Below are 16,988 nucleotides of genomic sequence, written 5' to 3'. Positions count from 1 at the left end.
ATGGTGACATTTGTCATTAATTCAGCGTAGTGTAAATTCAGGACAATGCAGAATAGCGGGCACGTCCTTCAAATCAAAGGACCTGCAGACAGCTGCTGCTGCTGGTGCTGCTGCTTTTCATTTTTCGGTCTTCACTAATCTGCGTAGCCGCCTCATTGGATGACTGTGCAGCTGGTGCAGGCAGAGCACAGGTACCCAGCCATGCAGAGGAGACTCTCTTGCGTGATGAAGCAGGGAAATCATCACCCAGTCAGTACCAGCGCTAATAGGGTTTTCTTTCCTGATTGCATCGGAGCACTGAGAATCACCGTTGCAGATGGATGCCTGCTTAACCACAAGTGTCTTTCTATACCTGTGGTTAACAGTGCACTACCTACAAAGAGAATGTGAAAATTTTGTGCCACTAAAACTACTAGTGGATCACAGATTTCGTAAAGGAAATGTTTGGAGAACATTTGTCAGCGCACATTTATAAAACATAATCCTACCAAAGAAGGACCAAAATATATATATATATATATATATATATATATTTATTGCAAATATGTACTTAAACATTTGCTGAAATTTTACCTATTACGTACACAGTATTGTACTACAGTAAATGCTTTATGAACTGACAAAGCTGTGCCGTTATATGATGTCCGGTTACTTCACACCAGATCAGTGGCTCCTATTAAGTATTGGCATAAGTATTGCTCCATAAAGCAGTTAAAGAGCATATCACGTTGACGTGATGCGGCATGACCCACTTCTTTGCGCTCAACGAAGTCTACGAGGACAGAGTCTGAAAAGTTTGCGTCATTCAAAAACAGCCTGCTCAGCTCTAGTTTCGCTTCCAACTGTGCTGGACAGGAGTTCAGTTACTCCTCAGCCTGCTATTGTTGCCCTCTCACTCTACCCATTACCCATGGTGCACTGCCAAGTTTCCAGGGGTTTCTCTGCTGTCAACAAACATGGCCGAGATGTCAATGAACACTGAACCAGACAAGTGAGTTTCCTTCATTTGAGCGTTCAATTCCTTCATTTCTGCTGTAGGTGAATGATTTAAACAGGATATACAGGTATTTTTATGCAAGCTTTCATTTTGGAAATAGTGTCATTACTGCCAGAATCATATACATATTTTTTTTCTGGTAGGTAAACTCTCTACAACTATAGTATACACATACATGTATTTTTTGTATTTTACTAATACTATTCTTTGTAAAAACATAAAAATTAGGACATGTATTAACCGATCAAAACAAATAAAACATATGCTTCACTGCATTAAAAAGACAAGCCTTGATATGGAATCCGTCTGAAATGTTTCTACAGATCAGCGCACCACCATGTCCCCGCTTTCTCCGTCAGACATCCCATGATTCCGAAACTCTACGTAATGCCATGGAAACAGGACATGAAGAACCAGCGGCTCTTGCTGAAGGTGAGCACGCACTTCAAGCGAACAAGCGAACCGCGTTTGACACGAAAAGGCGCTCTAACATTTCCGTTCTTTTCTGTGCTCTTGGGGTGCTTCCCGCCGTCCCCTGGCTGCAGGCCCAGGTTCCCCGCAGGCCCCACGAAGAGAGCCTGTTTTTGGAGGGAAGAGAGCGGCTCTGTCACGGACAGGGCAGAGCCGGGTCGCTGGACCCCACGGCCCCCGCCCCGCCCCTGACCTGCCGTCCGCCCCCCATCGCCTCACACCTGTCCAGGTACAACAGCTCTCTGACCACTACCCGGGGCTTGTATGGACAAGCCCCGCCCTGATGTCCTACAGAGACTTTCAGCACCTGTCCAGTCAGGAACACCTGGACTAGGATCACTTGCATACTCCACGGGACTAGAGGACTCCATTTTTGGACCCTTTGCTTTATTTAGTTTCACTGGGGTTTTTTTTTTTGTTGGTCAAAACACCAGTAAGGTTAAATAAAATAGTACATAACGTTTTAAATGACATTTTCATTTCTGTCTGTCTGATTGCGTGTCGCTGAAATTACTTTTAAGCTCACATTGAACATCTACACCAGCAGTTGAATGTTTTTTTCCCCAGAGTTAAAGAAGTGAAGTGCAGTCTTTTCTCAATGGTTTTTAAAAATATTTATTTATTTATTTATTTATTTATTCATTCTCCCGTGTGCTGATGTTAATTAGCTCTGTTGGACATTAAGGTGGGGGGTCTTTTATGTTTCCACCAGAGACGCAGTTAAATCAAATGACAATCAGAGATCAGGGCTGACACACATCAGGACGTGGAGCAGGGTGGCTGGGCAGGGCCGCATTTGCAATGCAGAATTTGCAGAACAGAAGCGGATTGTGTTTAAAAGTCCATTAATTTTAATGAGTTGGCTCACACCAGCCACAGAGCAGCACCGGGGCCATAAATGCTCTGTTACCATCAATTTTTTCACACCCTGCTCATCACATTTCCCCAAATATCCAATCGCTGCTTGAGGAATCATTGATGTATGCTTATTGCTTAAAGTTTACACGTTGGTAACGTCTGGAAAGAGGGACTTTGCTACCCTTATTTGCAATGCCATGTTGGTGTAGGCCACTGCATATCTACAGCAGCAATGCTTGTGGGCATCTGCAGAGCATACATACACAATCACCATTAAGCAAGAGCTAATGCATATTTAATCAATGAAATATTTTATGGACACTTAAAACTTCAATTGTTATTAGCTTTTTTGTTTTTGCGGAGCCATAAACCGATTTGAAAACAGAACATTGCTGGCTGGTGACAGCTTTATGCCGTCATTAACAAAATTGCGTTGATGCTAACTCTAGCCCCGTGAGACCCAGTGATTTACTTTTTTTTCATTTCTGTGATATGCAAGATATATTTTCTACAAAATGCAGAAGATTTTTCAGGAGAGAGCTTGTTCAAAAACATGACCATGGTGGAAGCTATTTATCAGCGGATATGTTTTCACGTGTAGACTACTGTACACGGAGACAGATACCTCCAGCTATCCCTGAGCACAAATCATCGAATCTGTGTCTGCCAGCCTAAAAAAAGCTTGGCAAAATGCTCTCCTCATCAATTTCCGTGAGTATTATAACTCCACTGCATTCAGGCAGGGCAAGTAGGTGATTTCAGTGGATATGAATATCTCTAGAGTACTGTATGCGGTCGAAAAGAAAACCTGGCCCTCAGTGACTCAAAGCTGGGTCCACGGGTAATGTCAAATGTAAATGCTCTCTCGTTGCGTTGTTCTTGAGGAAGCAGCAGTCATTTTTATCACATAGTTCAGAGCTTTTAAGTGTAAAACATTTGTTCATTAATCTTGCCCCTTAGCCTTTCTTCTGCTGCAATATTCAGGGTTGGTGTCAATTCTGTATCAGTCAATTTATTTCAGTTCATAAATTCTAAAATTCCCACAATGTTCAGTGATTGTTTTTTTAGTAAATAAATTCAATTCTGAAGTGCCTTAACTAAAATGACCCCAACCCTGGTCACATTTGGAGGATTATACAATGTGTGTGAACAATTGTGATTTGTCAGACAGTTCTAGGCTCATTTAAGTGTTATACACTTAACATGGTCAGTCATTTAGGATTTATATAAAAAAGCATAGAAAATCAAAACCTCTGAAACTGTCTATTTTTAATATGCATTACTGCAATAGGCTACACAGCCTAGATACTGTCAAATGACTTACATTAAGTAGTGCTTACACTAAGTACATTAGCCTACATGTTTGCAGCCAGAACATGGGCTATACTCAAAAGTATGAATGGCATGTGTGCTGGTCTAAGGAAACAAAACCGTCATTCAGTGTGTTTTGAATTCTGTCACCAGTGTTGGAGTTGAAAGGTTGTGATTCACCATTGGTTTTCACTGGTCACGTGTCTGTTACATAGTAATTAGCGGCCATATTAGTCATACCATTTCTTTCATTAGACTGGGGGATAAAGTGGATGGAGGCAATTCCATTAGTTTTCATGTATTTTTAAAAGAAAATTATGATTTACTAACTGTGGATTTCTTATTTTAGCTTGTACGTCTTTGTACATGTAGGCTAACTAAACCCTCTCTACATATAAGCGTATTAATTTCTACAAAGTCAGTTATTGTCTAACTGCAGTGATGTCGTATTAATGTAAAATAATAGCAAGCCTTCGCGAAATTTCGTTAGAATATTGTTCTTAATTTTTTTGACACGCATTTACATTTTAGGCTCTGCACTGATTTTGTACGCTTGCTGGTTTTCTTGTCTTATTGCATTTGCGATATAATGGCGGCAGCTATTACGACTCCGGCCGGGCAAAGAATGGGGACCCGCTCCACCGCCGCTACTCCGTTGAGCCCTACAAGAATATCCAGGTTGCAGGAGAAGGAAGAATTAAGAAACCTGAATGACCGCTTAGCCGTGTACATTGACAAGGTACGGAGCCTCGAGTCCGAAAATAGTGTTCTTCAGCTGCAGATCAGCGAGAGAGAAGAAGTAAGAAGCCGGGAGCTCACTGGTATTAAATCACTGTACGAGACCGAGCTCGCGGACGCTAGGAGAACCTTGGATGGCATCGCTAAAGAACGCGCCAAGCTTCAGATTGAATTGGGAAAGATAAAGGCCGAGCATGAGCAGCTATTACAAAAGTAAGTTTTTCTGTTTTATAATTAGCGCTTTATACACCATTGCATAATGGGATGATGGACCTTTTCACGTTAATTTATTATTATTATTATTATTATTATTATTATTATTATTATTATTATTGTTGTTGTTGGTACTTTAAAACTTTGTTTTATTGTGTATTATTATTGGTGTTTTTTTGTTGTAGTTGTTATTTTAAAACGTTGTTTTATTGTGTACACTAAATCAAATATAGATTGTATAAAAACTCTGGGTTGAAGTTGCATGGAATGTGACATTGTTTTCAGTAAACTAGGGGCGTAACTTAATCACTGACCGTTTACTTGAGTTTTGTGACTGATTTAGCGCAACTCAACCTGTCGTACATTTTTTTTATAGTGGCCGGTGTTTTAAGGTTTGTGTTGACACACTGTCACGCTACAGGTATCACAAACTAAAGTGAATTAATTACTATAAAGCTCATGATTGTAAAGTCCCATAGTGTATTTAAACCATATTTTAGACAAAGGGAGTGATGCTAAATAAATATAGGCTATATCTGAACACCTAAATAAAGTAACTACTCACTAATCGACCTCTTGATGTTGGCTTGGGAATCAAGTAAGTTGCTCTATGATCAATAAAGATGTCCTAACCTAAGCAATGGTCAGTAATTATTGGCAAAAACGGATGATAATGGGCCCTTGAGTGTATTGCACATCTGTGATTATTGTGGTTATTTCTGTACAAAAACCTTGAAAAGTGCCAAACAACTTGCAACATGGTAGAGATGGCACACCTGCTGTAGCCTACCTCATAAGGATATATTTTTAAAAAACATATTTCCTCACAGTTAAGTCTTGCTGATGATATAACTTACATATGTACTCTATTTGTTTCTAACTGCTGTGTGATTGTCTGCGGAAGTCACGTGGTTGTGAAATTTTAGGTCGATTATACAAGTTGTGAGTAACCATCAGTCCCACGCAAACCCATGGATGCCGCTGAAGCATGGTATATTTGAGTAAAGGGGTCTCTTTTTCCCTGTCAGTGCTCACCAGATACAACAGGCTGTCGTGTCCAAGACATACCACGCAGGTTAACTCATGTGACTTAGCAGTAATTATATTTACTGTGGAATGTGTACAACCTCAGCTTTTGAGCAGTTGGTCTTTGAGGTAGCTCAATGAAGGGATGGATGCTGGAATGGATGAATATCATCTTGGCTATTTTTAAACCCAATAAAGTTGCGTTCAAACTGATCAAGAAAAGGTTGGAATATCAAGTTGGTGTGTTTAGTTTTCATGAAATTAGTTTCTGATTCTCAGTATTTCTTCAGGGAGTTGAGTTCTTGTAGTCAGACAGTTCTATCATGTATTCGAGGCCTGTGCAGGAAATATTTTCTTGGACAATGAGTGCTGCAGATCAGTACATTGACGGTCATTGGATATCACTCATCTAATAATATTAAAATGTTAGACATAATACACAGTAAGTTATAACCACTCACTGTGAGCAGTTTGAATGTTTTTCAAATTATATGTGTAACAAATTTTATTCATCTACTGCTTCTATGAATGTGGAAACGTGGTTGCAGTTGCATTGGCCGACATGGCCTGGTTAATACTGGTTAGTGAAATTGGCCCAGATCTTCCAAATGATGCATCCCTGGATTTATTATTTCTTAGCAGTTATATAGCTTTCTCATGTTATCTCTGGGGAAAATAAATGATACTGCAGTCCTAGTGTCTAATAATGTGACTGAGTATTTCATTATTTGAATGTACAAGATCATTGATTAATTATTTGCCCCAGTGTTTGAATTCTTATGACTTAGAAAAAAAGTAAAGGAAAAAGGTTACTTTCCATCTCATAAATATTCATGAAGGAATGCTGTAGAAACAAGGTTGATGAACGACCCCTTTTTTATCCGAACTGTTGCATACGCCCACAATCATATGATTCAGAACTCTCATGTCGCACACTATTTTTGGATTATGAAGGTGAATTTGAGAGCAGGTGACTGAGGGGTTTTACAGCACTGCATTCTGGTTAAATGAAGGTCTTGATTTACTGACTGCTGATGTACAGAGATTTACTGCCGGTAAAGATCCAATGTCGGAGTAATTAGCATAAAAGGAGGTACAGAATTTTAAGAATGAAGAAGAAACCGAAAGTAATGTTAGAACTTTTATGAAAATGATTTTTAGGTCAAATTTATGGCAAGCAACCAGCAGACCTCGTTCCCCGCCTGTATGGACTCTCGCTCTCCTCCCTCCCAAACCCTGGTGACAGATCCTCAGCTAATGGATGATTGTGTGCACGTACACTTAGGCCTTATTATATTTGAAACTGGGAGGTCTTTTTAAAAGAACATTCATAAATGGCAAGGTTATTATCAGGATATATGGTGGGTGACCAAAATAGTATTCAGCTCACTCGCTCTGTTCTAGCAAATAATGTAAAATGCCATTATTGAAGTGCTGCTTAGGATCAAGAATTTAAAAAGTGAAGTATAAAATGTTAAGACAAAGTCAAAAAAAGATTTCATTCTGTTTTGTACATCATAATCAATGAAGTCAGCGATATCCTGTGGTTTAAAGTGAAAGTCTAGCCCTTTTACAGAGAGGCAAATCATAAGTAAAAGAATAAGAATCACTTACAGCATTAATTACAGACAACAATTGTTTTAATCAGAACCATGTCCCAAATAATCCATTATTAGTCCCACTCACTCTACTTTGTGTTTCTGGTCTGCCACCATTTCTGCAGATGGGGTTCATCAGGTAACAATACAGTGTCCAAATAATTTGCATAAAACGGGATTCAGAATGTGTAATGAAGAAATATGAACTATGTATTAATGCCAGGAATTTGATGAAAAGGTGTAAAAGTGATGTCTTGGACCTCGTTGTCTGCATTACATGTGAGGAAACATTAAGCCTGTTGGTCCAGAGCTTTTGGCTTGACAGCATAATAGGACCGCTGTGCCTGCTCTTGAGGGAAGTGTCAACTTGGGCCTGTCGTCTCGCGGCCACTGACATTTAAAAACGGACACTTCGAGAAAGCCAAGTGCCCGAGCGGTACTACGGTGCCGTGATTAACGTAATCTCCTAATTACAATGTGTTTCTCTCCCGTTCCGCGCACCTCGAGTACTTGTCTCTGATTAGCTGGCGGGGTTGTGCGCACCAATCGGTGCCAAGCACACTTGCAGAGAAAAAAAAAATTCCCTCGGAAAATCCGGAGATAACTAGCACTAATGTAAAACACTGCCTCCTAGTGGACGGATGAGGCACTGAAGCCACGGTGGCTCTGAAATGCAGATTCTCCGGCCCCTTGTTCCTTGGTTGATGGAGAGTGCCGCTGTGCCCCCAGCGGTCCTTGTAATTGCATCTGATTGGGCAGACAACGCCCTGGCACGAGCCAAGTTTCTTACTCTTGTTCCAGTGAGTCACTTCTCCTTCTGCAGCAGGCTTAAGTGGTCTTCTGAGGTCTCCTAATGCCTGTCTTGCATACAGAAATGACCTTCGTAATATTTAATTTAAACTCCACCCGGCTAGTTGAGACACAGAACTCTTTGTTTAAGAAATAACCTAATGTAGATGTTCAGCAAACGCATGTACGCACACTCATACACATGCGCACACACACACGCTACAGTGATGCTATTGTTACCGAACGCATTTGTTAATAAAGACCTTCAGTCAAGCGCAGTAACCAGACCATGAATAGAATTATGTCGCGATGCGAAGAGATTCAAGATGTCACTTGACTTAATCCATTATGGGTGTTTTTTTTATTAACAGAGACAAGATAAGCCCCCTGAAATAATGGTTGAATGTGCCCGGCCCACAGTTCCCTCTGTATTAATGTTCCTGACTCTTTTCCTGCTGTGGCCAGGTTATGGCCAGCGGTGATAAATGCATAGTAAAGCGCATTTCATCAGCGTGACACGCCATATTGTTCAGGCCTCGACAGGTGTGATTTAGCACAGCTCAACACGCCATTGCTGCTACAGGGGCGGTGGTCTTAACACAGAGGCGAGGTGGAAGAACAACAGCTATTAAATGGCATTTTGTGTGTCTTTTTTCAACCTTTTCTCCTGTCCTTACAAGGTCACAGTGCTGTAAACATTTTATCTCACTAAACAGTTGCAGCAGAACTTCCTCCAATGGTCAGTGAAATACCACACTGGTATCTGATGGGTAACCAAAATGGCCCCCGTACCACCCCGTTTTTTTGTACAGTCTGTGGTTTGGGCTGAGCCTTCTCTTCCTTCAGGTCTTTTTTCGGCTGCCGAAGTTGTCCCTTCTGTGAACCGAGCTCTCCTCTGCTTTCCCTTTTTCGCAGCTTCGCGAAGAAAGACGGCGACTTGGCCGCCTCCCAGGCCAGGCTGAAGGACGTGGAGACGGCCCTGCGAGCCAAGGAGGCCGCGCTGGCCTCCGCGCTGTCGGAAAAGAGGAGCCTGGAGGGCAGCCTGTCCGACCTGCAGGCCCAGATCCTGGAGGTACCGCCCCCACCCCCCCACCCCCCCCATTAGCTTAGCCGCTAAATTATCTTCAGTTCTTCAGTTCAAGTTAAGCTCTGCTGCCTCAGGTCTGTGGAACTTCACAGCTGGAACAGTCTACCAGGCCACAGTCCAGTCTGCTAAACGTTCTGCCCCCCTGTAAACATCGCTTGTTGACCCCACTCAGGAGGATGTCAGGAGGCCCCGCTAGGTCACTAGGCCGCTAATTAATCTTCAGTTTTAATTCTTAAGTTTAGTTCCGCTGCCTCAGGTCTGTGGAACTTCACTGCTGGAACAGTCCACAGTCCTGCCTACTAAATGTTCTGCCCCCCCCCCCCCCTCCCCAAACATCGCTTGCTGACCCCGCTCAGGAGGACGTGGGGAGGCAACAGAGAGCAGGCTCATTAGGGGAGAAGGGAGAAGTAGGTCTGTGTGCTGGGAAAGGAGTCAGAAGCTAGACACTGAGGAGACGCTGGTTTAAGTTTCGTGTAGCCAGCGATGAAGAGCCGCATCGCCAGGCGCACAATTTACACAGACGTCTCCCTCCAGACGTGACCAGCCTGAAAAGCCTTTCTGTTATTTGAAGCACTGCCTCATTATTTGAAGTCAGCTCGGGTAAGGGGGCCTTGCAAGGTAGCCACGGTTGGAATATCTAAATTGTATCTAAATTGGACATAGCAGAAGAGCACTCTTAGCCTGCATTGATCTTGACCGACTAGTCCTCAGTGTAGGTCTAAATTACTGGGTTCTGCCCCACAGCATACATCTTTTTTTTTTTTAATCTGCATTTGAAAAAAAAAAAAAAAAAAAAGAGCAACAGCCTTTTTTTTCCCCTCCGCTAAGTGGCTGGAATTGGTTTCTGTGTGTCTGGAAAAAAGTAAAAGCTGCCTGATAATCTTATTAACTAACAGCACAGGACGCAGTACTTCAGCCCAACCCTGCGCTCATCCAAGGGTCCGCCAAAGCCACGACCGAAGACATTTTCAAATGAGCAAGGACCATCTGCTGTGCCTCTGCAAACTATATATATATATATATATATATATATATGCCCTCTGTACAGACACTTGTGTTTGAGAGCCAATCTGCCTTCTGGAACGGAATCCTTGAATGTGCACTTTTTAATAAATAAAAAAAGTTTATTGCGTGTAGTCATCTAACGCTGGGGGATTGTGTTGTGATCATTTACATCCCCAGTCTAAACGCGTCAGGGTTTGTTAACAGTGTGCCACTGGTTCCTGGGCCCGCCTCTTGCCGAACAGGCTGAAGTAATGCCTGTGGGTGAGTGATGTGGAGGCGCGCTGTTGTGAGCGGTAACGATAGAGATGAGGGGTAACGGCTTGGCTTCTCCGCTGCGTTCGTCGGTCCACAGCTGGACGCCGGCCTGGCCTCCATGAAGAAGCAGCTCGGCGAGGAGACGCTGCGGCGGGTGGACCTGGAGAACCGCTGCCAGAGCCTGGCCGAGGAGCTGCAGTTCCGCAAGAACGTGTTCGAGGAGGTGAGCCCCTCGACCAGCTGCTCCTTCTCCCACTTACCCACTGTCTTACAAAGATTCTTTCTTTTTTTCCCCCTTTGTTTTTAAAAAGTAATTTCCACATTTTTAAAAATGAAATGTGGAAATTTAATCTGCTCTGAGCACAAATTCTAAAGCTGTTCATTTATGCATCTCGGGCAGAAAGCTGTCTGCACAGTATCAGTTTGAAAGGAAACTGCGCTGGTTTTGCTTGGACGGTTTGCTCTGAATGCCGGTGTTGGCCCTATCCTGCAGTGTGTTCACCTTTGTCAGCTTAAATTGAGTGAGCTGATATAAAGTGAGGGAAATCGATTCCCCTCCCCTCAACCCTTGGCCCAGTATTGGACAGATCTCAACACTGCATTTTTTTAGAAGAACTGTTGATAGTGTAGATTACCATTAAACAAACCCCAGACAGAATCATGTGATCGCAGTGAGCCGTTATTTTTAGAGAGAGACGCGTACGACAGGAATTCGACCCTCTCGGGCATTCCTACGATGAGAGTGCTCCCGACGGCCCGTCTCAACCCGTCCACCTCTCTCTCCTCGTTCCCCCGCCGACGCGTCTCCCTCCCCCCCGCAGGAGATCAGCGAGACCCGGCGGCGCCACGAGACCCGCCTGGTGGAGGTGGACTCGGGCCGGCAGGTGGAGTACGAGTCCAAGCTGGCCCAGGCGCTGGCCGAGATCCGGCAGCAGCACGACGAGCAGGTGAAGCTCTACAAGGCCCAGATGGAGCAGACCTACGCGGCCAAGGTGAGCCTCCCTCCCGCTGTCCAGCCTCAGCCTGTCAGTTTAACCGTTTAACCTGAATGTCTGTCCGGTGATACCTGGACGTCTGTCTAGTGATACACCCAAGCAGACCTGTGCAGACCCTTATCCAGAGCGACTTACACAACTTTTTACACTGCATACATTTATACAGCCTGATATGTATACTGAAGCAACGCAGGTTAAGTACCTTGCTCAATGGTACAACGACAGTGTCCCACCCAGGAATCGAACCTTTCAGTTACAAGCCCAGTTCCTTACCCACTGTGCTACACTGCTGCCCCCAACATTGCTCGACGGGTTAACCTGGCTGCGTTTCAGCTGGAGAACACGCGCCTGTCCGCGGAGATGAGCAGCAGCGCGGCCAGCCTGGCCCGGGAGGAGCTGAGGGAGTCCGCGCTGCGCGTGGAGAGCCTGTCCGCACAGCTGGCCAACCTGCAGAAAGAGGTACACGCCCGTTTCCCTGCTGATGAATTTTTGTCCCAGTGCAGACACCGTACTGGCGGTGACAGTCGCGATTGCAAGCTTGATCGACCTGACAATGTGGAGGGGCAGTGGACAGAGATGACCACACTACAGGCCTTTAATTGAATTTTTTGGATGCTGTACTCCCCTGGCCAGCTTGACATGGTCTTGCTAAGGCTCCTATCATCTCATTGGCTAGCGTGTGGAGAAATACATTTCCCATAATGCCATGCGTGGTAAGTCAGGGGTTTTTTTTTCCACTGCATTCTGCAGACCCGTGGGCTGCAGGACCGGATCTGCATTCTGGCATCTAATAGGGTAGCATGTGTAGAACTACATTTCCCATAATGCCATGTTTTTTCGGCAGACCCGCGGGCTGCAGGACCGGATCGACGAGCTGGAGGCGGCGCTAGCCCAGGAGCGGGACGCCGGCTACAGGGTCCGGGCGGAGCACGAGCGGGAGATCGCCGAAATTCGGGCCCGGATGCAGCTGCAGCTGGACGAGTACGAGCAGCTGCTGGACGTCAAGCTGGCCCTGGACATGGAGATCAACGCCTACCGGAAACTTCTGGAGGGAGAGGAGGAGAGGTGAGGAGGTGTCAAATGTAATTTGGCTGTGAACGGGGGTCCACACGCGGCCTGGAATACCTGGATTTTTTTTAATGCAGTTTCCCAGTCATGGGAAATGAGAAAATTGCCTAAATGGCCTGAAAATCAATTAGTTGGTCCTGAAAACATTTTCAGTGTAATGTTATAGGCCAAAACAACTGGTGCCCCAGGTGGCAATCTATAACCCTCCCACCCCCTCCCGATCAACGACTGCAATCAATCTCTCCAACCCCTCTCCCGCCCCCCTAGTCCGCAATTACAATCCCCCCTCAGGTCACGATCACATCCACCCCCTCTATATATTAAAGGTGTTGCTCATATAAAATGGCCAAATGGAAACAAATGCCTTGTGACCCTGGTGATGTACGTTCGCGCCCCGTCGCTCATTTTGGGGCCCCCGCCTCGCGTTCCCCCCCCCCCCCCCCCCCCGGCCAGGTTGAGGCTGTCCCCCAGCCCGTCTTCGCGCGTGACAGCGACCCGGGCCTCGTCCAGCCGCAGCCTGCGGACCGCGCGGGGGAAGAGGAAGCGCGTGGAGGAGGAGGAGGAGCCCGAGGCCAGCGGCAGCGTTAGGGTCACCATCGCTCACTCCGCCTCCGCCTCCGGGAACGTCCGCCTCGACGAGCTGGACGTGGACGGGAGGTTCATCCGCCTGCATAACACCTCCAACCAGGTGAGGGCGCTGTGGCATTTCACAGGCCAAGTTTAAAATGGGACGTTCTTCCTTTCTTCGCCTTGATTATGACAAGAAAAGCCTACGTAATGCAGTCAACCAAACTGCATATGGCAGCCTTAAAGTAGATGAGGGGGGCATTAATCTGTGACAGATCCGATTTTGAGTCAAGAGTTGCTTCCAATAAGAAGACGGCCTTCATTTCTCACCCCTGCACAGGACCAGCCCATGGGGGGTTTCGAGATGACCAGGACCATCGGAGACGTCGACGCGACGTACAAGTTCACTCCGCGATACGTCTTGAGAGCGGGACAGAAAGTGACGGTGAGCCGCGTGAAGTCGCGCTGTGATCGGGCGCTTCCTGTCGCATGCGGGTCTGAGTTTATGCTTCCTTATTGAGCGCGTTGTGGACCCCACTGCACTGCACAGCGGTCAGTTCCTCTCAACACATCGTCCCCAGCGAACTGAGGAAGGTCATCTCCAGGCACATCCATCCAGTCCTAGATTTTACCCACCAGTGATCTTTACTGGACATGTTGGGAGCTCGGAACTATTACCCGTCACCCACATTAAGGTCAAACACAGTGGGGATTGATGCATATTTCAGATCGCAAAAGGCATTTCAGATGCAATGGAGTTCAGCAGATCATAGGCAGCCAAGGACATTTAATTAGCATTTTATAACATGAAATATTGAAAAGCTTGCTCTATACATTAGATTATAGGCATTTTAGCAGACGCTATTACTCATGTGTGACTTACACAACTTTTTTGTATAGTATATACTATACAGCTTTTTATTTAGTAAAGTACAGTTCATCTGTGGCCATTTACATGTGCAAATTTGTGGTCACTAAGAGAACATTACAGAGTGAAGTCGGAAATCTTTTTGTATGGATCCTTGAAGTGGTTTGTTAATTTTGGCACGCTTGTTATTTCCTGCTATAATCAGCAAGTGTGATATTGCTTATGTTTGATATCCGATTCCTTGTGCTTTGCCAGTGGGTCGAGGTTTTATGAACAGATGATGAAATAACCAGAGAGCTTGAAGTATTGATTATACAAACAATTTCACGTGAAGCTTAATTAAAGCTGTAACTTGCAATATCCGTTTTACATTGATTCCGTTTTACTATCCTCGCCGTGAAAACTGTGCGTTGATTGGACGAGCTCAGACGCACAGCTCTCGGGAAATGTACATTTTCGCTATACTTGCATTAAAAAAAATGAGCTTTTCAGCAATTCAAGCTGCTTTTGGCAGACGAGCAATGATCTGAAATATGCACCCGCACAAACAATCTCTTATCGGTGAAAACTGCAAAACACGGTTGCCCGTAAATATTCAGGTAGTGTACTCAGCACCACTGTCCCTGCAGTGGACACCCCAGCCCCCCCTCCCCCCCCCCCTTTTTCTGAACCCATCCCCCCCGTGTTCAGGTCTGGGCCTCCAACGCGGGCGTGAGTTCCAGCCCCCCCACGGACCTCATCTGGAAGAACCAGAGCTCCTGGGGCAGCGGGGTGGACGTCAGGGTGCTGCTGCGGAACCCCCAGGGAGAGGTACGGAACCGTGCGGGCCTGGGGTTCCATTCCTCCATTACAGTACAGGCATTTAGCTGATCGCTCTTAGCTAGAGCGACTTACACTACTTTTTTTTTTACATTGCATTCATTTATACAACTGGATAGCAATGCATGTTAGCAATGCATGCTAAGTCACGTCCTAGCTGGGAATCGAACCTGTGACCTTTAGGTTACAAGGCCAGGGAGAAGAGACCTCCCTCATTAAACCACTCTGTCTTAACAGGAAGTGGCAGAGAGGACCATGGTCTTCAAGACCACCTCAGTGGAAGAGGAGGACGAAGAGGAGGAGGAGGAGGAGGAAGAAGAGGAAGACGATGAAGAAGATGAGGTCAGTGAGGCGTTGCAGTGATGTAAAAAGGGGCGCAATAAAATGGGAGATTCCCCCTTGCAAGGATGATACATAAAATCTAACACCCCTCGCATCTTTTACAGGGTGAAGCACATCAAACACAGAGAGGCTGCTCCATCATGTAAAGGCAACAATGCTAGTTCCTCTTCGACCCGACATGACCCGATTCAGCTGCCAACAGAGCTATTTTTGTATGCGTCTAGTTTTTATTGTGAAATGTGCGATCGCATTTTTATACCTTTTGAAAAAACGCAGAGGATTGTGAGCCATTTTGGTGCTTTTTTTTGTGAATTGCAAAATGTAGCAATCGTGACTTGTTTTATATGGAGCCATTTTTCTTTTATCAGATGACTATTTTTGTAGAATAGATGAGAAAACTGGTGCATCTGTGGAAGAGAGGCAGCTTGCAAAACAATATACTCCTCCTGGTGCTGTGATTATATTTTCTACAACTTGGATATCCTGACTGTTTTAAAGTAGCTTTTTACGCCATTTCCCCTTGGAAAGAAAAGTTTTAATTTTTTTTTTGACAGGCAGGATGTTGCATACTTTCAATTTTACTTTCCTGTAAAACCAAAAATGTAGGATTTGTTGCCATTCTGGTATGTGTATGCATGTTACGCATGTGTAACTGTATATATAAACATTGTTAAATCAAGTTCAACAGCCTGCTTTTCTGTTTATTTATAATACAGCTATCCAGTTCAGTTGTCTTTACGGCAAATGTGCTTTCCAACAAGGATTTGTTGCAATATCCAGAGTCTAACCGCAAGATGTGCTTCAAGTTTTAAAAGTGTGAAGAGAAATGTTGAAAGCAGAGGTGGAAAATCCACGTTCTGAAGGTAAAAGTCCTCCCCAGTATTGTGTTCCAATGACCTGGATTTGCTAAATAGCACAATTCTTCTACCATGAGGTAGAACTAATTAGTGAAATCAGCTGGCTGAGTTCATGGAAGGAAGAAACACATGGCAGGACTTTTATTTTCTGACCCCTGCACTTGCCACCTCTAGTTGGAAATGTTCATAGTTCATAGGCAGAGGTGCATGTGTTCTAGTATGACTTTACACACCCTTGTTTGAAGGATATTGTATTCATAGTTTCCGTTGTTGATTGAAACAACAAGGCATCAAAGCTGGTCTGGGTCTTCATTTTTGTGCGTCCACCAGGGGGCGCTGATGCACCATTATTGCTGCTTCATCAGCATTATTTTCCATGTGACAAGTACAACAAGGTTCACAAGGACTTGGCAGGGCATGGAGTCTTAATGGCTTACTGAAATTGGACCTCATGGAGCCCCTTTATTCTATCAGTGCATTACTCTCGTTGCAAAAGGATAGCTGTGTCCTCAGCCTGGGAAGGTCATATTAGGTCAACGTCTACGTTAGGTATGAGTCAAATGATGTAACCAGTAGACCATTTGTCTGTTACTTGCTTTTGCTTTTTTATTGTACAACAATATATAGCAAATGTGCTAATAATATCGTACGATTTTACTATTACCATTACCCTAGATCAGTTGATTTGAATCACACTGACAAGTTGTGATTGTCATAACTGGCAATGAACGCTTAATTAATTAGCGTCATTTTCATTTTGTGATTATGCTGGGAACCAGAAATGAATTAGAGTTGAGAAGTGCGATCCACCACTGGTATTCAATTATAGTTTTATAGCTATGATACTGTGGTGTAGTCATAATTAGACTGAAGTCACGTCTGATTATGAATTTTAAAAAACCCTACTGTACCTATGAAATAACAGTTCTGTAAACGCCACCCAAGGTAGCGCAATCCTCAGTGTTCACATATGAATTCTGCAGTCCTGATATTCTCTTTTAGACATTCAGTTACTAGCATGGTCAAATAACTGTTCAATATAGGTTCAGTATCTACAACGCAGGCCAATTAAGGGTAATTGAACAGAGTGATCTGCAAACAATGCATAACTCTGCAGGTTTTTT

The 16,988-nt window shown here is 44.5% G+C and overlaps 2 protein-coding genes across 2 annotated transcripts; both read left to right on the top strand.

The window, feature by feature from the left end:
- Positions 1-833: 833 nt before the first annotated feature.
- Positions 834-1,896, top strand: LOC118206948 (testis-expressed protein 43-like). Its single transcript, XM_035380142.1, has 3 exons — positions 834-991; positions 1,321-1,429; positions 1,543-1,896. Exons 1-3 carry the CDS (start codon positions 957-959, stop codon positions 1,750-1,752), a joined length of 354 nt encoding a protein of 117 aa, XP_035236033.1. The 5' UTR covers positions 834-956; the 3' UTR covers positions 1,753-1,896.
- Positions 1,897-3,857: 1,961 nt separating this feature from the next.
- LOC118206932 (lamin-B1-like) lies at positions 3,858-15,686 on the top strand. Its single transcript, XM_035380117.1, has 11 exons — positions 3,858-4,588; positions 8,917-9,073; positions 10,446-10,571; positions 11,170-11,340; positions 11,677-11,802; positions 12,188-12,408; positions 12,865-13,099; positions 13,319-13,423; positions 14,537-14,656; positions 14,903-15,007; positions 15,112-15,686. Exons 1-11 carry the CDS (start codon positions 4,227-4,229, stop codon positions 15,151-15,153), a joined length of 1,770 nt encoding a protein of 589 aa, XP_035236008.1. The 5' UTR covers positions 3,858-4,226; the 3' UTR covers positions 15,154-15,686.
- The last annotated feature ends 1,302 nt before the right edge of the window (positions 15,687-16,988 follow it).

This window comes from Anguilla anguilla, chromosome 10 (assembly GCF_013347855.1).
Source record: "Anguilla anguilla isolate fAngAng1 chromosome 10, fAngAng1.pri, whole genome shotgun sequence".
Classification (NCBI taxonomy): domain Eukaryota; kingdom Metazoa; phylum Chordata; class Actinopteri; order Anguilliformes; family Anguillidae; genus Anguilla; species Anguilla anguilla.
The sequence above is the reverse complement of the archived record's forward strand: the minus strand, read 5'-3'. Positions and strand labels throughout refer to the sequence as shown.

Excerpts from the sequence above, each read along its gene's own strand:
- LOC118206948 (XM_035380142.1), top strand. The coding sequence starts at position 957 with ATGGCCGAGATGTCAATGAACACTGAACCAGACAA. Across the intron at positions 992-1,320 it reads ATGAACACTGAACCAGACAA|ATCAGCGCACCACCATGTCC; the intron begins GTGAGTTTCCTT and ends ATGTTTCTACAG. Across the intron at positions 1,430-1,542 it reads ACCAGCGGCTCTTGCTGAAG|GCCCAGGTTCCCCGCAGGCC; the intron begins GTGAGCACGCAC and ends CCCTGGCTGCAG.
- LOC118206932 (XM_035380117.1), top strand. The coding sequence starts at position 4,227 with ATGGCGGCAGCTATTACGACTCCGGCCGGGCAAAGAATGGGGACCCGC. Across the intron at positions 11,341-11,676 it reads AGCAGACCTACGCGGCCAAG|CTGGAGAACACGCGCCTGTC; the intron begins GTGAGCCTCCCT and ends GCTGCGTTTCAG. Across the intron at positions 14,657-14,902 it reads TGCGGAACCCCCAGGGAGAG|GAAGTGGCAGAGAGGACCAT; the intron begins GTACGGAACCGT and ends CTGTCTTAACAG.